General features: G+C 37.8%; 1 protein-coding gene across 1 annotated transcript in view; it reads left to right on the forward strand.

The window, feature by feature from the left end:
• DNAJC1 (DnaJ heat shock protein family (Hsp40) member C1) overlaps window positions 1–23,285 on the forward strand; it is a 177,485-nt gene that overhangs the window by 143,284 nt on the left and 10,916 nt on the right. Inside the window, exon 18 of the mRNA XM_019470988.1 lies at window positions 15,281–15,400. Coding sequence (XP_019326533.1) covers window positions 15,281–15,400 — 120 coding nt within the window. The remainder of the gene's footprint in view (window positions 1–15,280; window positions 15,401–23,285) is intronic.

Below are 23,285 nucleotides of genomic sequence, written 5' to 3' on the forward strand. Positions count from 1 at the left end.
GCCTGTTGCGACAGGACAAGGGGGAATGGCTTTAAACTAAAGGGGGGTAGATTTAGACTAGATCTGAGGAGTGGATGCCCCATCCCTGGAAACATTCCAGGTCAGGTTGGATGGGGCTCTGAGCAACCCGATGTAGTTGAAGATGTCCCTGCCTACGGCAGGGGGGTTGGACTAGATGACCTTTAGAGGTCCCTTCCAACCCAAACTATTCTATGATTCTATGATTTTTTTTTTGCTTTGTCTTTTCTTTTCTTTTTTCCGCTTCATGGCCAAAATTCACAGCTGCCTTGATCCATGTCAAAATATCTGTTAGGTTGTAGGCTAGATACCATTCTCTATTTTTGTTCTCTACCAAAGAGAACTTGTATATTGAAAGCAAATCTCTAAGTTTTGGTATTCTGCTTAACAGGATTTTATCATCTTTGGACATCTTGTCCATTTGGAGAAGGGTGCTGGATTTTTCCTTTGGGTTTTAACGTACTGATAGACCTGACTTGATGAGCCATACTTAGTATAGAAGAAATATTTGAATATCACTGGTGGAGATAATTGCTCTGTAATTGTGCAGTATGTTTGTGTGGTTTTGGGATGCAGAATACCTCCTGCATTCAAGTTAAAAATGAAGAGATCAGAATATCCAGGCTGTTTTAGGGAATAACTGATCAGTGGCAGAGCAAGATAGCATTGCCAGTTGTCCTGGTTTCGGCTGGGATAGAGTTAATTTTCTTCCTAGTAGCTGGTATAGTGCTGTGTTTTGGATTTAGTATGAGAATAATGTGATAACACACTGATGTTTTAGTTGTTGCTAAACAGTGTTTATACTAAGTCAAGGACTTTTCAGCTTCCCATACTCTGCCAGCAAGGAGGTGCACAAGAAGCTGGGAGGGGGGCATAGCCAGGACAGATGACCCAAACTGGCTAAAGGGATATTCCATACCATATGACATCATGCTCAGTATATAAACTGGGGGGAGTTGGCCAGGGGGCAGTGAGATTGCTGCTTAGGGACTGACTGGGCGTCAGTTGGCGGGCAGTGAGTGGTTGCATCACCTCTTGTTTGTTTTCTTTTTCCCTTCCTGGGTTTTGTTTCTCTCTCCCTCCCTCTCTCCCTTCCCCCCTTCTCTCCCCCCCCCATTATTTTATTATTTCAAGTATTAAACTGTTCTTATCTCAACCCATGAGTTTTCTTACTTTTGCTGTTCTGATTCTCTCCCCCGTCCCACTGGGGAGGCGGGGGAGGGTGAGCAAGTGGCTGTGTGGTGCTTAGTTGCTGACTGGGGTTAAACCATGACACCAGTGAAATAGTTTAGTTGCATTTGATGTGGAAGGAAGAATGTTATTTAGACATTAACTGTGGTGTTGAAATAATTCTGATGGAGACGGTTGAAACTATATTATGAAGGAAGGCAAGGGACAACAAAAACTGATTTTGGATAAGCTATTTAAGGTGAATGAAGGTAGGAGAAACAGGTTGCCAGCAATAGACGAAGGTTAAAAAAAAAAAATCCAAAAGTTATTGAGATAGAGATCTTATCTTCTGATAAAGTGTGCCAGGAAGCAAGACAGAAAAGCTGGACAAAGGACAGAAGAGGACAGCACTGCGGAGCAGTCAGTGAGCAGGATTAGCAGTGTAGTATATCTTGTTCATTATGACACAGTCTGTGAGATCGAGGATGGTTTAGTGTATTGAATGTTTTTTAATACCATATGTTAATGTTTTCAAAGTACCCATAACATGCCATGTTACACTGAAGTGGATTAAAGAAGAGTATACAGCCCAATATATAACAGCCCAATGCTGTTAAATATTTGACACTTGCTTAGTCTGCTTAGTATTTCATGAGACAAATAATAACCCTGCAAGGAAAAACAGTCCTTACTAATAAAGACTAATCATATGCTTTAATGTATCTGCGTGCCTTTGTGCTCATCTCCTCTAGAAATTTAACAGCATGGCCAAAGACTTTTCATGTATCAAGTAATTATGAAAAAGTTGCCACCTGCAGTCTGTTGAGGACTTACTACCCTATGCACTTATTTATTGACGTTTATGAAAGTTACAAAATTCTTTTGAAGAATTCATTGACCTATGTACTCTAGAAGGTTTGCAATTTCCTGTTCTCTATCAAATGGTAATACTTTTCAAACTGCATTTAAAAATCCAAATAGAGTGGTGTTTTGTGAGAGAATTAAACTAAAAACATTTATTCCTTTTCCTTGGGAATTTGTCTCCACATTAATGTATCACAGGCCAAACCTAATTACCTATTCAACCTATAGTTTATTTGATCTGCATGCCTGAGTGTCCTACAATCAAATTTACTGAAGAGCTTCTCACTTTTTTCTGCATTAAAACAATTGCCTTGAAGCAGCTAACAATTAAAAAATAAATGAGTTAACACTTTCTGCTAAGTGCTACCATTTAAGTTGTAATATGCAATTAAAAACTACATTTTAATTTCTGTTCAATTACATTGACTTAAATAGTAATTTTAGTGTTATATTTATGAACCATTTAATTGTGACATTTTTCCTCTGGCTTGCGTGATGGAAAAGCAGATTTGATTTTGAGAATGCAGCAAGAAATAACCTTTTTCTCCCCATGGTTTTCTGTAATGACAAACAGAAAAAGGCAAAATTAGCTGGGCTTTGTGTAAATATAGCAGAAAAATTTAATTTCAAAAGCCATAAAAATATGTCATTATTTGAATTAGTTTTCAAAAACATGAAAAATATCTACTTCGTAGGAGGAATATTGTTTTATGGTAATGTAGGTAGGTATTTGAAACATTCCTGCATGTATTTGGTCATGTTAACGGCTATAGGTTAAAGAAAGCTTCGTATTAAGTCTAGAATCAAAGCCTGGTAGAACCTGAAGTGTGAAAACATTACTTGTAGAGCAGTGGCCTTTTTCAGGTGTGAATTGCTAGAGACAGATGCTTTACTACTTTTTGGCTTTAGCTCCTTTTTTTAAAAAAGGAAATGGTATTTGATGCATTGCAAAGAACTAGTTAACATATTTTTATGTTAATACTAGAGGGAACTTGCTATGGAACAAGCTCCATATTAGAATGGATTAGGATTTTCTCTTCCCCTCTGAACCCAACTCCCTCCAGATCCTTTTAGCATGCTGAAAATCACTTTGAATCATTCTCTAACTTCCAGCCTAAACTTACGGTAAATTAGCACCCGAATGTTCATGTCCCACTTGTGTGATGTGTTAGTCTGTTACATTCGTGTAACTGGGTGTAGGGGTGTGAACAGGATCAGAAAACCATTCCAGATTAAACAAAACCTGGCCTAAAAAGCATGTTTGTTTGTTTTTTTTATTTTCTAAAGCTGGATCTCTGTGTCTCTGGACAGACCTTATTTCATCCATTTGGGTAGTATCTTTTGCTTTTTTGATTTCTGAATAACACTGGAAGTTTATAGTCACCCTTCTACCAGTAAACGTGGCTCTTTTATGTCACTTCCGGTTGATGAGCTTCCAGCTTATGTATGAATTGAAAGGATCATGCGCTTTATTTAATGTCATCCCATTTGTATTACCAGATTCATAAAGTTCTTAGATATGCAGATCTTTGCCAAGAACCAGAATTTTAAAATACCAGTTTTTTTCCAGTGTCCAATCCTGATGTTATAGAGCAAGAGATGTTTGTTTCATCAAAATTATATCTTAGGGCTGGAATGAACCTTAAGACATCTAGTCGTGTTTCCTCCTGTTAAACAAGTTCGGGTATTGCAGTGACCTGTGCCTTAATTAGATGCTGAATATACCTCATTTTGGTGAGGACGCAGCACCTTCGCTACCAAGAAGGGCTCTGCTGGAGAAGTCATCACAGACCAGTCTTTCAATTCCTGTCCCATCCTCATAACTCAGTGTCTTCCATATAGCAGTGTCAGCATGACTGGTGGATCTGCTTGAGAAAGGAGGAAGAGTATAATGTAAGAAAAAATACACTTTTTGTTCTGGGATTTTTGAAATTTGATGTGAGTGGGCTAGCAGGAGAAGGATGGCAATAAATTATGTGATGAGTATGTACTGAGAGATGTACTAGGAGAACTGTAGCTCCTGAAATGTCATCCCTTATACCATAGGAAGGATGACCTCTGAAAACAAAACTCAAATTTACTAGAAGTGCAACAGCAGATTATAGGAGGCTGTGTCTCCATGTGTATGTTGTGACTGCATGGAGGAGTTGTGGGAGTTTGGATGCATTTCTACACTGACTTTGATAAATACCTTTTTTTTTCCTCAAGCCATGCAGAATATTAAGTGTAACTTTGATAAACCTTTTATCTTCGTTAATGATTTCCTAACCTGTAAGTTATTTACACCTTCACCCAAATTTAACTGTTTTAACAGGGCTTTGTGATTCAGGATACAAGAATAGGCACAAATGTGAGAGTCCCTTTGAACATCGGGAAACACTATTTTACTGTGAGAGTGACAGAGCACTGGCACAGGTTGTCCAGGGAGGTTGTGGAGTCTCCCACCTTGGAGATATGTATTCAAAAGTTGTCTGGTCACGGTCCTCAGCAACTGGCTCTACGTGGCCCTACTTGAGTGAGGTGTCGGACCAGATGACCTCCAGAGGTCCCTTCCAACCTCAACCATTCTGTGATTCTGTACTGTTAAGTGGTACGCATTTACTCATTGACTTCAACTCCATTCTCAAAGAATGCAAGGGTAATGTCAGTTTTAATTGACTAAAAGAAAATATTCTGAGAGAAACATCTTATTCATCAAATATAAGTTATGTCTTTCCTGATCAAGGAAAACTGAAATAGAAATGATTCTTCAAAACACCTCTCATTAAAGAAAGCTGGGGGTAGGAAGTTCATTAGTTAATTTAGGCTTCTGATGCTATTTGAGGACTGTGTAGGGAGTAATTATTCTCTAACTTTAAATGAGGACATTTACGCTCTAATAACTTTGTTCTTGGTTTTGTGTCCTTTTCATATATGGTCATTTTGTCTGTATTTTATGGAATTGTCATTTTTTTCTGTGATCTCTTTGAACCTTTGTGCTCATGAAAGGGCTTCAGTATTTCAGTGAAGGCAACCAATACATGCTGCCATTTGAAAGAAGTGACAATAACATGTTTAGAATGTAGACATCCACAGAAGATTTTCCTTTTTTATAAGCTAGTCAAAAAAAGAAAAAATGTGAATAAATTTTTCAGAAGTGTCTAAATCACTGAGGGAGTAACTTTTGATTAGACGTCAATAACTTTTACCTAAAATTATCATTGGTTAGTGTAGGAAATCCAACCAATTTGTTTTGTTATACCCAATAGATAACAATTTTTTAATTTATTTCTTGTGGAGGTAGATTTGCAGACTACTGTATTGCTAGCAGAGTTTTACTTTAAATCTGGTGTTTGTGCTGTTGTAACCAACAACAGCAATCATAGATGCTGGTAATCTTCTACTCCTGTAGTTTTGAGGGGAGATCACCAAAGAATTCTTCCCCAAACTTCTCCTAAATACAAACCAGCATGTTGTAATTTGTTACTTCATAATTCTTTTGTGGGTTTACTGTGGCTGGCTGCCACGTGCCCACCTAGCCACGCTCTCGCTCCCTCTCCTCAGCAGGACTGGAGGAGAAAATAAGATGAAAAAGCTCGTAGGTCAAGGTAAAGGCATGGAGATCAAGTAATCAATTACTGTCACAGAAAAAACAGACTCGACCTCGGGACAATTAATCTATTGCCAGTTAAAACAGAGTTGGATGGTGAGAAACAGACAAAACCTAAAACACTTTCCTCCCACTCCCCTTGCACTTGAAGGTTCAACTTCACTCCTTCTTTCCCAATTCCTCTACCTCGTCCCTGCTCCCTGTAGCACAGAGAGAGTGGGGTATGGGGTGTTTGGTCAGTCTGTAACAGTTCCTCACTGCTGCTCCTTCTTTCTCATGCTTTTCCCTGCTCCAGCATGGGTCCTCCACAGGCTGCAGTCCTTCAGGATAAACCTGCTCCAGCCTGGGTCCTTCACGGGTCATGGTTCCTTTAGGGCATATCCACCTGCTCCGGTGTGGGGTCCTCCACAGGCTGCAGCGTGGATATCTGCTCCAGCATGGTCTCCTCCATGGGCTGCCGGGGAATCTCTGCTGTGGCGTCTGGAGCACCTCCTCCCCCTCCTTCTCTGACCTTGGTGTCTGCAGGTCTGTTTCTCACACTTGCCTTCGCTCCTCACACAGCAGCATTTTGCCTTTTCTTAAATACATTTCCCCAGAAGTGCTACCAGCTTGGCTGACGGGCTCAGCTGTCTCCTGCAGTGGGTCTGTTGGACCCGGCTGGAGCTGGCTGTGTCCAACACGGGGCAGCCCCTCACCGCCTTCCAGAGAGGCCACCCCGGCTACCAAAATCTTGCCACAGACACCTGATAAAAAATTCTCACTTTTCCTATCATATTTCTAAAGATTTTTACAACAAAATATTGAAGTGTTTTCATTCTTTTTACCTCCCCTGTTTTTCCAGGTGATGTAGCTTTAACCAGATGATAGTTCATACCAATGACTAGTCATTAACAAGTCTTTATTTTAGAGCAATTTCAGTTCTATTGACAAGAAAATATTTTTATAAAGTAATTTAGAGGTGTTTTTTGAGGTGTTCTTGTTCTGCAAAACCTGAAAACTATTGCTCAGCATTGCTTTCTCCTACAGATTATTTTTGAAGAACTGGAACACCTTCAAAGAAAGTACTAAAAACCGCTCTTGGCTCTGAATTCTTGAAGTAGGAATAAATAATGAGTAGGAAAGGGGAGGAAAGATCAGCTCTGAATGGCTTTTTGTAATTTGGGGATTTAAATGAAAAAAGTTGGAAAATAGACATAAAGAAAATCTGTAGAAATTACTCAAGGGTTGGAAATGGTATCTACTGATACTTGGAGAGTGACCTTTTAACTTAGCAGGTGCCTTCATGGGAGAAAATACTTGTTATTAAATGGCTGCTCAGTCTGGGAGGAAGATGCAGAAAGGCCAGTGGCTAGAAGTGAAAGCCAGAGACATTGGAATGAATGTAGTATAATAGCAATCATCTTGTGAGTATATAGGTCATCCAGTGCTTCATTTTTAAGTCACTGTTTGCCACCTTTTCTGTTAGGTGACTGATTACTACTGTTTTTTGAGTATCTGCAACTTTCTGAATATAGTCACAACTTAAAAAAATTCTTACTGCTTCACGTAGCTGGTTCTTAACTTGATCTATATTTACTTCTCATCCTCCTCCCCCACTTTTTGTCTGTCTGTTAGAACACAAATTTTTCAGTCTTAAGGTATGGCGTGTTATAAGTCTAGGAATAGCCTGGCAGCACCATGTAGTACTGCCAAAGGTGGCAGTGGGAGAATCTATTACTCGCTCAGGCTTCCTGCTGAGGTTAAGCAAAATATATATGTATATAGGTACATATAGATGTACAGCTTAGGAATGAGAAAGCTGAATAATAATTCCTTTTTGACCTGCATTAGCTGTGAAATGTACTTGTAAATAAAGATTTTAGTTGATGTTTCTGAATAGATCGCAACTGTTTTTTCTTTCCCAAAACCATGGGGGAGCTGTTATATTGACATTATACAGTTACGGATGTATTTGCATTTTGGTTTGTAATATGCTTAAACTCTCAAAGTAAACTTAGATTTTTTTTTTTTTTTTTTTAATGTTTAAAAATCATCTGTTGACATGCAGTTAGGATGGGTTAACAGCCTGCTTGAAGTTTAAAAAAAAATTGTCACAATTGTGAATAATCAATATGGTAGCCAGTGGAAGAATCTCAAATATACCCATTTCACTGGAATCAAGTCATTCTTGTCCCAGACTAAAAAGTGAAGACAGCTGTTTAATTGGGGGAAAAAAGCTTCAGAAAGGTAAAGACTTATGCAAAAGAGCATAAGATTTGCAAGTGAAATGGAAATCCAAAATAAAGTAAGGCCAAGAACAAAAAGTTATTACTTTTGTTCAAAGAAAATACATGAAGGAACACTGCCAAGGATTTTCTTGAAGTAGTGGATTATCAAAATATAAAGCAGTTTCATGAACATGCTAGGGCTAAAAGTCCTTTTCATCCATGTTTACTACAAAGGAGTTCAGGGAGTTTTTGGCGTCATGTGTTGAAGGCAAGTGGGGAGGGAGTGTTTTAAATTGAAGCATTCATCTGAAGTTGATAAATAAAAAATTGCTTGGAACAATGGTCTTCACCATTAGTTGACCTAAAAAGAACTCTAATATTAAATCCATTTAATACTGCTATTAATATTTTAGCAATTACTTAAATGAGCCTTGAAATGAGAGATGGAAGTAGGATACCAATTTTTGAGCTTCACTGAGGATTCTGGGAAATACAGACTGGTTAGCATGAATTCCATACTGGGTAATTTTTTGAAATTATGAAATGAATTATACTATTAGATGCGCCAATTTTAAAATAATAGTAAAAAGTCAGTGTGAATTTAAAGAAAAGTTATGCGTTGTTATTATTAGAGCTTTACAGTGTACTTGGATTTTATAAAGCTTTTGACAGGTTCTGTCAGCAAGACTTCTTATAGAGACAGAGCAATGATAAGATGAAAGGGAAGATCTTTAGAGTAATGCATAGTTAAAGAACAGGAAACATATTTTTGTTATTGCAAAATGTCATTAGAGGAGTTTCATGTATATCTGCAAGGATCTGTTCAGTACTGGAAATGGTCTATAGTGTGGTGAATTACAAGAGGTGGTGGAGAATTATTCAGGGCAGCACTAATTGAAATGTCTGTGAAATCCCCATTCTGAAACAGGCAAGATCTAGAAAAATCTTTCCCGAGGAGTCCTATCTTTTCCTATGGACTCGCCTACTGCAGAAAAATTGTCTTAAACTGTGTGTTTAGAAATTAAAGAAACCACATTGCTTACTGGTAGTGTGGTTTTTTGGGGTTTGGGTTTTTTTCTTTCTCCCTCCTATATTATGTATAGAGCCATAGAGCAGGGCAGAAATACATTGGACAGAGAAATGAGAAGGCAGCAGGGTATGGTGAGAAGTGAGATACTGAATATGTGTAGAAAGCCAGCTTATAATGTTGATTAAGAGCAAAAATGGGATGAGGAGAGTGGACAGCTTCATCATTGGCTTTGTAACAGAAATGGATTCAACTTCATGCTTAGGAAATCCCTACTCCGGGTTGGGGGCAGCTGTGACGGAGAGAATCTCTCTGTCCTAGAATGTTTGCTGCTGCATTTGGTAGAAGACCTGATACTGAGGCAGATGAAACTTCATGCTTCCCTACTTAGGTTCTCACTATTCTCTAAGAGCTGTTGTCTACTTACGTTATGTATATTGTTTAATATTTTAATGCTTTTAATGCTGAAGGCATTCTTGTGTGAGGAATAGTATAAACAAAAATTATTATGGTTCGGTTGTTATTTTGACCAGCTTATGATGTAAGTGAAGATAATTAGTTGTATCTTCATATTTACATGTAGTTGCTTCAAAAAATGCTAAAATTAATCTCTAATGTTCTTTTAGACCTATGTAATATATTATTTAAGATTAAATTATTTAGGTTACTGGGACCAGAGGATGTGCAACCAGGAGTTCAAAGAAAATTTAAGGATTAAATAATTCAATCAACTGTTTATTTTGTTGAGTGCCTGAGGACTGAAATGGCAAATGTGTCATTCTATTTATTTATTTAAGTTGTCAGTAGAATCAGTGGAATTCAGGGACCTTTACAGGCCTGTACATCTGACATCTCTTTACGGAAAACTATCAAAAACTGAAATAAAGAATAGAATTAGTGAGCACCATGTAAATATGACCTGCATGGAGTCCTGAACATTGCTTCTATAAAGGGAAGTCCTGCCTTAAACCCTCTGGACTTCTTTGAAGGATTAACAAATATGCAGGGAGAAGGTGATCTGATTGATAACTCCCCTCCAGAAGGGTTTAACAAGGCTTGTAGGCTGTTAAGGAACGAAAGCAATCATGGGATAAGAGGAAGGATATTTTCTCAGGTAAATAATTGGTTGAAAGATGGGAAATGGAGGGTAGAAATAAATAGCTCTTTCAGTACAGCAAGGTTAGCAGTGGAGTTCAGCTGGGTTTCTGCTAGTAATTGTGCTGCTCAGTGTATTCATGTAGTATAGAGAACATGATAATATGGTAAAAAGGTGAGCTTTGAGGTGAGAGAGTTTATCAATGATAGTATTATTTGGAATAATGAAGATGAGAACAGGCACTGAAGAACTGCAGAGTGATCTTATGAGTTTGACTGCTTGGGCAATAAAATGGAAGAAAAACTTCCCAGTATGTAAATATGAAGTGATGCAAATGTTGATATAGTGGATGACAGTCCTAACTTCATGCACAAGATGATGAGCTCTGAGTTGGCCGTGATCCTTGAGGAGTGAGATCCTCCTAAGATCTCACTCAGTGAGATCTTGTCAGTGCTGGCTTCACTGAAAACATCAGCTCAGTATCATTCAAAAAACCAATGCAAGTGTTAGAAATTGTTAAGAAAGGAATAGAGAGCAAAACAGAAGAATCCTTATTCCACTGTATAAACTTTATGATTAATCCTGCTGTGTGCAGTTGGTACCTCATTTCAAGAAGGTTGGTTATAATGGAATTGCAGATGGTTTAGAAAAAGGCATCATGGGCAGTATTATGCATAAAATTGCTCTTACATGAGAAGCCAGCTGACTAGACTAGGACTCTTTAGCCAGAAAGAGACAACTTACGGGGGGATACTAGAGAGGGATATTTTGAACAAAGTTGTAAGTGACATGGAAGTCAGTATACGTAGACTATTTGCTGGTTCTTCACTCAAAGCCAAGAGCTAGGTGTCATCAAAGCTGGCAGGAGCCACATTCAAAACAGGACAAAATAAGGTGGTTCCTTGTATAATGGGTAGCAGATGTGTGCAATTGGTCATGAAGATGATGTTGCAAATCCAGAAAGTTTACATAGTTTCAGGGGAGACTGAAAAAAGCATTGAAAGAGAGATTCATTGAGGGTTACTAAATAAGTAAAATATATCAGCCTAGAGAAATTCCTTGAGATGAAAATAATTGGGGTTAGGGAAAATATTAGGGAAAATACAGGTAACCTATATGCTTGCCTTCCTCTTACTCTTAATATCTGCATATGGCCCCTGTTTTTTCAAAGCAGAGCGGGACTGGAAAGGATGAATGATAAATATAGTCCTTCTTGTTATCACAAAGTATGTAGTAAAGTTTTCTGCAGCTGCACTCCCTGAGCACAAATGGTGAGCTTACTCGCCTACCTTGACCATTGGTCTGAAACAGTATAGCTGTCCTTATGGTTTTGTTGGCTCAATTAATAAAAATTGTACTGGTGGAAATGGGATTTGAGTTATGGCTTTGAAGGAACAAAGGGTTACATTAACATGTTGTGGCTTTGAATATGAGTTCAGATCATTAATACCCTTTAGCAGATCTTTAGAGCTTCACAAGAGATCTTTAGAACTATGCAGATGCTTAGTGTTCAGCCACAGCTGGATCACAATGTCAGATGTGTATTAGGCTTGATAAAACAAGACTGACTTCAGACTTCTGGTAGGTAAAGTAAGAAATTGTAAGAATATGGAAGAATAATGTAAGAAAAATGAGACATTATGGGCAAGAAATTAAATCAGGAATACTTTACATTCTGTCCTTACAGTTAGTGGATAGAAACACCACCTTCTCGTAGGCTAAATGTATCCTGAATTGCAGAACTGTCTGGGATTTTACTAAGACCCTTGTTCTACAAATGTTGGCACAGGTATTTTTAAATAGATGCTGCCTCATGATTTTTTTGCAAGATCATGGACTAGACATGCTCAAATCAGTGAATCACCAAAATTAGATGAAGCATAGCACAAAGTCCTAGCCAGATTGAAAACATTATCCAAACTTCCACACAACAGTGATTTTAATTGAATCTACAGTATATTGATGACAGGAAGAAACGGTCTAAAGCTAAAACTTAATGTAAAAAAATCCGTTTATCTCATATTGTCAAGTCAATATAAATAACTTCTAAAGTTTCTTTATAAACTCTCGAATACTAGCCACTTCCCAGTTTTATCAATAAAAGGGTATATACTTTTATACTTATTAATGTTAACAGGTCTAAACAACTCAGACTGTTTTCTTGAAAAGAAATGCTTTATTGTCTAAAAATTTACTTTTAAGGTAATTGAAAATAGAGTTGCTCATATTTTAAAAAAATCCTAATAGTGTAAAACTCTGTCATGCTGAAAGAGCTGGTATGGAATTGCTAAGTGCAGATACACATGTAAGAGTGATGATAAACAATAAACCACATTCATATTTCTTTTCTATAGAAGGTGCATAGTGGTTTGGGTTAACTAATCCTTCAATATTGCCAGCTATGTATGATAAACCATGTTAAAGGATTATTATTTATGGGAATGCTATGAATTTTTTTATATCTACACTTGTAGTTTATTTTCATTTTAAAGACTGTAGACCATAACTCTGTACTCTTAATTTTGTATTCAGTATGGGGAGTTAATCCCAGAATGGGGCTTTTTTGATGCAAAATCTGACTGCTTGTGTAGTAACAACAGCTGTCCCCTCACCATGTGGTGTCTTCCATTGCTTTACTGTAGAGATGAATTTTGGCCCAGTGTTTCAGTAATATTGGACACACATGGTTTTAGGTGACAAAGCAGTATGTTTATGCATTCATTTGACTCTCGCAGTTACAGTTGGTTACAGATTAGAACAGAGAGAATACATTCACACCATGACCACCCTCATAGCTGCTTGTAGTGGTTGGATCACAGTAGGCGCTGTTGCATCTAAAGACACAATTAACTGTTGCTGAGGAATTGCAAATTCACAAAAGCTCTTTACAGCTTTAGTGGATTTTCTAAAAGCTTTTTCAAAGATTTTCCAAATTTATAAATGTTTTAGATCTTCACATTCTAAAATTACTGTCAGCTTTAAAATATCAACTTGTTAATCTTTTTTCATGTAGCTAATGAATTCTTGTGCCATGGACTAACTATATAACTAGCTACAGATCTACAGAATGATTGTAGTTTTGTCTGTTATTTAGGAAGATAACCTTATGACTTCTGTAGTATTTACAAATGGCTAGTAAAGTTTTGAGCACATAGGAAAATCAAAGCTTACTGAAAAAGTCTGAAAATAAATCTTACCCCAAAGCTTCTGACACATGTACATCACTGAAAAGATCATCTTGATTTCCATGTGTAATTGCTTAGATATGCTTTGGATATGGTAAGAGAGAATAGCTGTGAATTTACTTTTTAAAAAAAAACAAACCTGAAACAACAAGAAGCACCCCCCCCCAAAAAAAAAAAAAACTCAGCAAAAAAACCCCACAAAGTTTGAATACAAATTAAATAGAAAATTACAGTAAACTGCATGTTAAGTCTAATTTTGAGGTATGAAATTTGCTAATTTTTGAACAAAAGGCTTTTAACCAAAATCTTAGAAGAATTCATTATTTAAATTACAGTAATGAAAATTTTTATAAGTAGAACATTAAGTACCCCAAATCTTCCCTTCTAAAAATCTGAGAAATATTTTAGTATAAAATACATATATGGCGTATAATATAATAAATAAATATACGAAGTATATGAACTTGTTTAATACAATAAAAGTAATAAGGTTATTGTGCAATGTGGAGATTTTCTATGTATTTATCATTTCTTCTGTAGGCCAGAGTGTAATTGTATGATAATGCATGTAATGTATGTGTGAGAACTCTCACATACACACACATCATTTAAGCGTCTTGCGTTTGAATCATCATAGATAATTCATTTTATACTTGTCTTAAAAACTATCCGAATATGAATGTCTGAGACTTTCAGCATTGAATAAAGAACTACATGGATCCAAACTAGGACGATTGATGAAATCCTTGCTACTATTGACTATTATTTACTGTCTTTTAAGTGGCAGGTTGTATTTATGCCAATTTATCTGCTTCAAGGAACACTCTTGATAGCAGAACAAAGTGAATAAAAGTAGTTTGCTTTGCAAATGAATGCAAATGGTGGAGCCTTTCGGGAAGCCCTTTAACAGGAGCAATGCACTTTGATTATGAGTGAAGCTGCCATTTGGACATGGTGAAAAGAGCACGCTTGAACCATTGATTGGGGGAGACAGTAAAAAGTCAGGAAGGGCCCCGTTAAGCTTGCAGTGCGGCAGGCGGATGTCAGTGTGGTTAGAGCACAGTGGGAGAATGACAGGCAGGATTAGTGTCAGGGAGAAGCTTTGCTGTAGTTGTGGAGATGGTCCCTGGGGTCACTCACCTCTGACTGTTGTTCTGTGCTGATGGCTCTGTAATGCAAACTGCTTGATATGTGCCTGTTCATTATCGGAAATGGTGATTAGAAGAGGTATGTCATAAAGAATTCCTTAAAAATAAATAAAATGGCCAACTACTGATGGTAACAAAGATTCGGCTCTGCAGTCGTTGCCACAGACACTGCAAATGTCAAAGATGGTTACTGCGTCTTGCCTTCTCAGGCAAGTGCGATTTCATGCCTTAAACAGCTATAATTGTGTGTTCCTTGCTTTGTTCACTTTTATTTGGCCGTTACAAAGACAGTTATTTTTGACAGATTGTCTTTATGTAGATAGAGCAAAACATTTTTGTAGCTTTTGGTTATTGTGTGATAGAAACATCCGGTTTGGTTTTGTGGCATAACCGTGCTTTGTGGGGGTGAGGGCTGTTGTTTAATAGTCTTAATGGAATATTAGAATCAACAGATTTCATTCCTGAATCATCCCAGAATGCTAAAACATAGGATGATTACAGTAACAACAAGCTAAAATGACTGTTCTGTTTTGTTTAGCGGCTTTTTTAAAATGTAAAAATGAGGATATTTTCTTTGTCTTTGCTGAAAAATCTTACATGTGCAATTAAATAAATGTCTGAAATTTTGCATCTTAAACTGTGATTTGATCTTTAACAAATGTATTGTTGCTTTTTCTTTACTGCATTTTATACTGTTATGTACATTGTATAAATGTTGATAGAAATTAAATGTGTTAGTGTGTACAATATACAAAATGCATTTTTTGAGTGTTAAGGATTTTTAATATCTTACTGTTGGTCTGTTGGTTTTACGCATTTTCAGCAACAACACAGGGAGATGGCACCGAGATAATTGAAACTATTTTTTTTTTTTTACATTATTTGATTAATTCGTTTGAAGGGTTTTTTCAGTATATTACCTCAAAAAATATGTCCAATATCCCAGTGTAATGAATGTTTTACAAATGTTTTACAGGCACCTGAATGGACAGAGGAGGACCTCAGCCAGCTGACAAGAAGTATGGTTAAGTTCCCAGGGGGGACCCCAGGTCGATGGGAAAAGATTGCTCACGAATTGGGTCGATCAGTGGCAGATGTGAGTTCACTCAGATTTGCATTGTATAGAGAGTGACAAACCAGAACAAGACAGGCAGTGTAGAAGGCAGACATCTATGCGGGCAGACATTGTCTTTTAAGAGAGGCTACAATCCTTTTAGGACCTGGAAGTGAACCATTAACTAACTATGCAAGAAGCAGATGTCAGCCAGTCTCTCCCTCCCCAATTAACAGCTGTAACTGATCAGCTGGATGGGGGATTCTGGTGCTTACAGACTTGAGCTACTGTAACCCAATAACAGAAAAACAATGCGCTTAGGGTTTTGTAGCAACCTCCTTTCACTGCAAGCGAATGTTTGTGTGACTTGGTTAAAGATTACATTTCTGTTTCAACCCAGTCCTTAAAAAATGTAGATGAGCTAATGGTGTTTAGACAGGTGGTTTCCATTAATTAAACTGAAATATCTTTACAAACTTTAAAACGAGTTACACATATGATACTATTTCAGTCCCTTTTTCTGGATTATAGCATGGTCAATAATGATACTGTGTAAAATGATTAATATCCTTGTTAATTCATATTTTATAGTATTGTACCAGATATCAAAGAAAGCTTGTACTTATGGATTTTAAGTGTTATGATCTTAAAACCCTTAGGGGCTAGGCTGTAAAAGACTTTTCCTTTTCAAGCAATAGATCACTAGAACATGATCTAGTGTCTGCTGAGGACCATTTGAAAGCCCTTTCGGCTGACCCTATTTTATAGGCTCTGGAGGGGTTAATGAGAATAATGTTTAAATCTGTTGATGTACATTTTGAGATTAGATGTTCTTTATTATATTTCAGGAATTATCTTAAATAATGGGAAACAAAACCTCTGGCTAGAGTGAAACGTAACCCATTATAGCCTTCTGGACAATTTTTTACTTCTTCAGTGTGTTTTTTTCCCCTGTTGATGATAATCACAAAAAGATATTTTTAGAAGTTATTTTTAAAGATTTAGTGCATCTATACAGCTCTGTTACATATACTAAAAAACAAAGCATTTGCATTCTTATTATTTTAGAATAACACATATTATTTGCAAATAAGTGGATGTAAGCAAGAAATTACTAACCTGCTATGCAAATTAAGTCTTTTTTTGTTTATTCTGTTTGGTGGTGTTTATCATACTCCTAAGTATTCATACTGCTGAAGTGGAGTGACGTTATTAGAAAGATGCTACATTTTACTAAGCAGATATTAATAGCAAAAATGTTTCACATGGCTTGGTAGTATGCAGTGTGCATGGGACAGATCTTTTGAGATTGCTTTGGAAAAACTGATTAATTTGCCTGATATTGATAATACAGCCAGGTGGAATGATTCCACATATACCCATCACAAAACTAACACTATCTTAAGACTGCCTTTTTCACCCATTTTCTGCTTTATTCCTTGATGCAGGTGTAAAAACATTATTAACAATCCTTTGCGTAATATATTTGGCCACTATACTTGCACACATCTAGTACTGGAAAGAAAAAACAAAGCTCGCTTGCTTCTTCCATTAGGTGAGAAGTCTTGAGCAACATACTCTTCAGTGAATTGGAAAGAGAAATGAAAGATGTATGTTCTAAGAGCTGTCATTTTCTTGTATGAAAAAAAGGAGTTTTCAGGGATTTTTATGTGTGGAGAAAGGTCTGAGTGTAATCCTTTTTACTTCCAGTGACCTCCAACTATATGATTAGTGTAAGTGTTCTCCACACAAGTTTTTATTTCTCTAAAAATTTCCCACTGCTGATAGTGCTAGGTCAGCTTTCCTGACACAGACTAGAGTTTCTGCTACTTTTATCATCGCATTGCACAGAGTTACAGCGATTAGGTTTTAAGAGGAAACACTTAAACAAAAGCTTCCTGGGAACTTCTCTGGATCTCAAACTATTATTGCATCAGTATCAGAAATGTTGAAACTGGGAACTACTTCAGATATATCTATTCAGCTATTGAACCAGATGTACAGCTTATCCTTTATATTTGTTGAAGGTGACACAGAATAGCATCTAAATGTACAGCAACAATTCTTATTTTGCTTGGGCATCACCATAGCTGAATAAGAATTGGCAGCTCACGGCTTAGGTGTACTCTGCACTGGGTAAAAAACTGGCTGGACGGCCGGGCCCAGAGTGTTGTGGTGAATGGAGTTAAATCCAGTTGGCAGCCGGTCACGAGCGGTGTTCCCCAGGGCTCAGTTTTGGGGCCGGTCTTGTTCAATATCTTTATCAATGATCTGGATGAGGGGATTGAGTGCACCCTCAGTAAGTTTGCAGACGACACCAAGTTGGGCGGGAGTGTTGATCTGCTCGAGGGTAGGAAGGCTCTGCAGAGGGACCTGGACAGGCTGGATCGATGGGCCCAGGCCAACTGTATGAGATTCAACAAGGCCAAGTGCCGGGTCCTGCACTTGGGCCACAACAACCCCAGGCAGCGCTACAGGCTTGGGGAAGAGTGACTGGAAAGCTGCCTGTCGGAAAAGGACCTGGGGGTGTTGGTCGACAGCCAGCTGAACATGAGCCGGCAGTGTGCCCAGGCGGCCAAGAAGGCCAATGGCATCCTGGCCTGTATCAGAAATAGTGTGGCCAGCAGGAGTAGGGAAGTGATCGTGCCCCTGTGCTCGGCACTGGTGAGGCCGCACCTCGAATACTGTGTTCAGTTTTGGGCCCCTCACTACAAGAAGGTCGTTGAGGTGCTGGAGCGTGTCCAGAGAAGGGCAACGAGGCTGGTGAAGGGTCTGGAGAACAAGTCTTATGAGGAGCGGCTGAGGGAACTGGGGTTGTTTAGCCTGGAGAACAGGAGGCTGAGGGGAGACCTCATCGCTCTCTACAACTCCCTGAAAGGAGGTTGTAGCGAGGTGGGTGTTGGTCTCTTCTCCCAAGTAACAAGCGATAGGACGAGAGGAAATGGCCTCAAGTTGCGCCAGGGGAGGTTTAGATTGGATGTAAGGAAAAATTTCTTTACTGAAAGAGTGGTTAAACATTGGAACAGGCTGCCCAGGGAAGTGGTTGAGTCCCCATCCCTGGAGGTATTTAAAAGACGTGTAGATGCGGCGCTTAGGGACATGGTTTAGTGGGCATGGTGGTGTTGGGTCGACGGTTGGACTTGATGATCTTAGAGGTCTTTTCCAACCTTAATGATTCTATGATTCTAAGAAATGTTACGCTAAAGCTGCAGGAAAAACTTCTGGTTTTGTTAAACTTTGTGCACAGAAAAAGAGGTGTTTGCATGTGCAGGCAGTGTTTGCTGCCCAAACAACTGTTCCCTGTTTCCACTGGGAGAGGTGCAGGGAGATAGGTTTTGGTGTATGAGGTGCTGTTTTGAAATAGCTTGTGTAGCAGAGTTTGGGAGTCCCTTGCTTACAGCTAATTTAACATTAGTCAAGCCAGAGAGAGTTTGAAGTGTGTATATCTGGCAAATGCACTAGATCTTAAGAAAGAAAAACATTCAAGGGCAAATTTGAATTTGTTTTTCTGACATTTTCTGTGATGCAGGAAATACTTTTTAAAAACTTGAGACCACTTTCTGCTGGTTTCTTCTCCTGTAAAGTGTCAAGAGCAGTAAGGCTTGGTTTTCCTTTCACAGTTAGAGAACTATATTAGACAGGATTGACAAGGTACAGTGAGCTTGTTTCCATGTGATTTTAAGCATTCAAACCCTTTTTAATAGTAGATTAGCTAAATAGGTGTTAATAAAAACAGTTCAAAGAATCCAGTCCAAAATGATCTCTCCGTTGTTGCTTCTGTCTCAGAGCTTCCTTCCTCAGCAAAAAAAGGCTAGAAAAATATTTCAATGCTTTTTAAAGAATAAGCTGAAACCATTCATATATACCAGAAGAGCATCAATGAAATTAACTCCCTCTAACCACCCCAACAAAATTCCATTTTAAGTTGTCTTAAACCCCTTCCTTTTTTAAAAAAAGTAAATTCTTACATCAAACTATGTTTGTTTCCACTGGCAATTTTTAAGCAGGATGAAGTGACTTGAGGAGAGTGTTCTTGGCTTTGGTGAACTTTTCAGCTTCACGGTGTTGTTTTAACTTAGTTTTGTGGATTTGTTTGTTTTGGAGGTTTTTTTAAATATATTTCTGAATTTTCCTCCTGCCATGATGTTAATGAGTTTTGAAACAGTATGAAGCAAAGTTTCTAATGCTTGGAGCTTTAATACTGCTTTTTCACATACAAAGAAGGCCCAAAAAGTTTGTGTGTCTGACTCATTTCCAGAGAGATTTGTTCAGCTTGGAAAATTCTTCCTTGATTTTGCTAGAACATGACTTTGATACCCCAGAACCTGGTAAGCACATGTGTATCTTACAAAGCTAAGAGGACCTGAAAGTATAGTGGAAGATGAGTTGAATTCAAAAAGGTCAGGACAAATTGGAAAAATAAGATGCAAAAAATAGGGTGAAATTAAACAGACAATACATGCAAGGACACACAGCAAGATGGTGATCAGGTTCACAAATAAAAGATGCCAAACAGCTGGCTAGGGATAGCTCTTAAAAAGCAGGAGGAACGTGGGGATTAGCAGAGTTAATGAGCTAGATACAAGTCAACAAATAGCGAGTTGTGAAAAAGGCAAGCATCCTACTGAGAATATACAAACAGGAGGATGGTAAACCTGCAGCTACATCCTTAGTTTGTGTCTAGTTTTCAGTATTGCACTTAAACAGGTGATTCAATGTAAAGAGTCCAGATGAGAATAAAGAGAATAATAGGTCTCTGAAGCGTGACCTACAAGGAAAGATTGTGAAGGAATTCATGCTGTTGAACTGAGAGAAGATATGAACTGAGGATGGTAAGTATTCGACTACATAAAAAGAAAACTGTAAAGAGGAAGGGGCTTGTGCACTGTATTAGTTTTATAGGGCAAGAAGTAATTACCTCAAATTTTATCACAGGCTGCAGAGTTAGACATTAAGGGGCAAAGAATTACAATGGAGATGATAAAAGCAGTGGAATAAGCTGCTATGGAGTCTCCATATTTGCAGGCCTTTAAGAACAGGTTACACAAACATCTGCAAGAAACATCATCAATGTAGTGATTCTGCCTGAGGTTAGGTCCTTCTCTTCATATGGTCTATGATTAGACTAGCAAGTGCAAGCTATCTAGGAGGAAAGGGGGAGGAAACAAAACCTTCCCTACAATTGGAAGCATGTGTGAACTCATTTTAAAAAAATGTAAAATTGAAGCCAGATAGTCACCGTAGTTGGTTAGTAATCACTGCATATACCTTAGCTTGACTGTTCTTAAATTCAGTAATTCCTAACAAAGTAATCTTTCAGATGTTCTTTTTCTTTTCTACTACTGTTCAAATTGGGGTTTTGTAGACATTTATGTTTGTTAATTGTTATTTCCCAAAATACTGCACAAATTAGGGTTACTATAAGGCCCATTATGTGGATATGTCTAACAGATTCCCCATCCAAACTGGTACGTCCACACGATGTGACGCAGGCTACTGGGAAAGTGCCAGCCAAAATCCAACAATAAACAGCTATGTCCATGCTGTAGTGCCCCTGAGCTCATTCAGCTCTACTGTTTCTATTCGTGCTGCCTCATGTGATACCAGCATAAATATCTTTGCAACATATTCCTATGCTTTTCAGCTCAGAGCTAGGTTAAGCTTGCAACTGTGGTGCAGACATACTGTAAGAAGGCTTATTACTTTAACTTTTGTCACGTTAACTATAGGATATGTTTGTCTTGTCTCTCTTCAGGAAGACATCTTTTAACAGCCAGTGAATAATAAACCCCAAATAGATGAGGTTAAGTTGTGCTCATTTTATCAGTATGTTTAATTATTTAAATTGCTAATTGTCATTTTAATATGTTCTTATTGGGAATTTAGTAATCTTTTCACAATAAGATGATTTTCAGCTGGCTTAGTATAATGAAATCTTACTGCTTTCACAACTGAAAGCTTCTACAGCTTTTTAAGTCATTTTTATTGCAATTGGCTGGTGTTATAAATTAGATTTTCAAGTATTTTGATTATGAAAGGGAAATGGAGTTCAGTTAACTCTAATCAGGGTTTCTGCCTGCTGACCTGGTTACCTGTACCACTGCTCTCTGTCATCCTCTAAACATCTGTTCTTTGACCCATTTTCCTTGCTGAATTTGTTGCTCCAGGGTTAGTTCTCATTCCTGTCCTCCAATACTTAAGGAAATAATTGACCTTTTAAAACAAAATAAAAAAGTTATGTTTGAATTTCCTAAGCGCTGTGAACACCCAATAACATTGTATAAATAATGAATGGAGTGGAGTTTCAGGACTACTATTTCTGCAAAGTTTGATTTGACAAATGCTAAGCCTTATGAAGATTTCTAATAACGATTGTCAGCTTTTGCTGAATTAAAAGATTGAGAAAAAGCACTTAGATGTGAAATTATAAAAGTATATTGTACTTGACAATACCTACCCTTATAGATAAAAAGTTTAAAAAAAAAAAAAATTTGCTGAAAGGCATAAATTAACTTCAGTAACTACAAAGGATGTTCAAACTGTAAAAATAACAGAGGAAGTAAAAGCTGTCTGGCATGCCAAACAGACTTTAATGTGATTATTAGGTACAGGTTTTTTAAATTAAAGGCAAAGAGATCTCAGATTTCATACTTGTGAAGTAATATCATTCACTTGTCTTACAGGACTTAAACTGATTCTGTTTGCTCCTGCAGTCACTAATCTCATGCATTTGTGTTGCAAAAACAGACTGATTGGGATTTGCTGCTTGTATAGAAAAACACTAAGGTAGACAGCAAAACAATAGACAGGTGGATATATTTGAGCAGACATTCCGAATTATCAAGAAACCCGAAAGCATAAGGTTTGGGGGGGTGCTTATTTTGTGGTATCTCCTGTATGTCCAATCAACAGTTTCAGCCTTTAAGTCTGACTGCGTGAGTTCATACTTATTGTACTTTATATGCCATTCTACAATAGATTTCTTATTTTTGACAAATGCAAGCTCATTACCTTGCCAGCAGGAAAACATTTATACGAGAAATGATGCATATGTAAAAGTTCATGAATTTATTACGTTTTTTGCTTCTGGAGATTGTTTTCCTAAGTCTGTTTTACATTTCATTTTGTATACCATGTCTGTGTTAACTCAGTTACTGTGCTCTCCAATTGTGGATATTCTGAAACATTCACCCTTAGCAGCTTGCATATATTTATGTAATCAATAGTTCTTCCAGTTGCTTACTGAAGTATAAAGACCTAGCTCTGGATCAAGGTCCAAAAGAGGTTATGAATATCTAAGATGGGATTTAGATTGTATGTAGGTCATGTAGATCCTTCAGTCAGAGAGTGAAATCTTTGAAACACCTGTCTAATCCCACAGACACACCAGAACGTCTCTGTTGATACTTGGAGGGGAGGAAAAGGTGGTTGCTGTTTACAATTCCCTCATTGCACTAAGTTTTCTTCTGTGCAGTCCTACAGTCGCCCCTACAGTTTTTGCAGAATTGGGCAGCACAATGCATCTTACACCCAAATGCAAAACGGATTGTTTTCCTTCTCATAAAACATGACCAGAGCATTCGTCTCACTTAAAGGAGAGAGTTTTTTACAGAAGACAGTGGGACACCAACTTTTAATACAAATGGCTTGTAGGGTGGTCAAGCCAGTGCTGCTGCATTTAGAGTGGTGTCGTGGTTTAACCTCAGTCGGCAACTGAGCACCACGCAGCCGCTCGCTCACTCCCCCCGCCCCGGTGGGATGGGGGAGAGAATTAGAAGAGCACAAGTGAGAAAAACTCGTGGGTTGAGATAAAAACAGTTTAATAATTGAAATAAAATGATAATAATAATAATACACAAAGCAAGTGATGCACAGTACAATTGCTCACCACCCGCCGACCGATGCCCAGCCAGTCCCCGAGCAGCGG

This window comes from Aptenodytes forsteri, unplaced genomic scaffold, assembly GCF_000699145.1.
Source record: "Aptenodytes forsteri isolate BGI_AS27 unplaced genomic scaffold, ASM69914v1 Scaffold336, whole genome shotgun sequence".
NCBI classification, from domain to species: Eukaryota; Metazoa; Chordata; class Aves; order Sphenisciformes; family Spheniscidae; genus Aptenodytes; species Aptenodytes forsteri.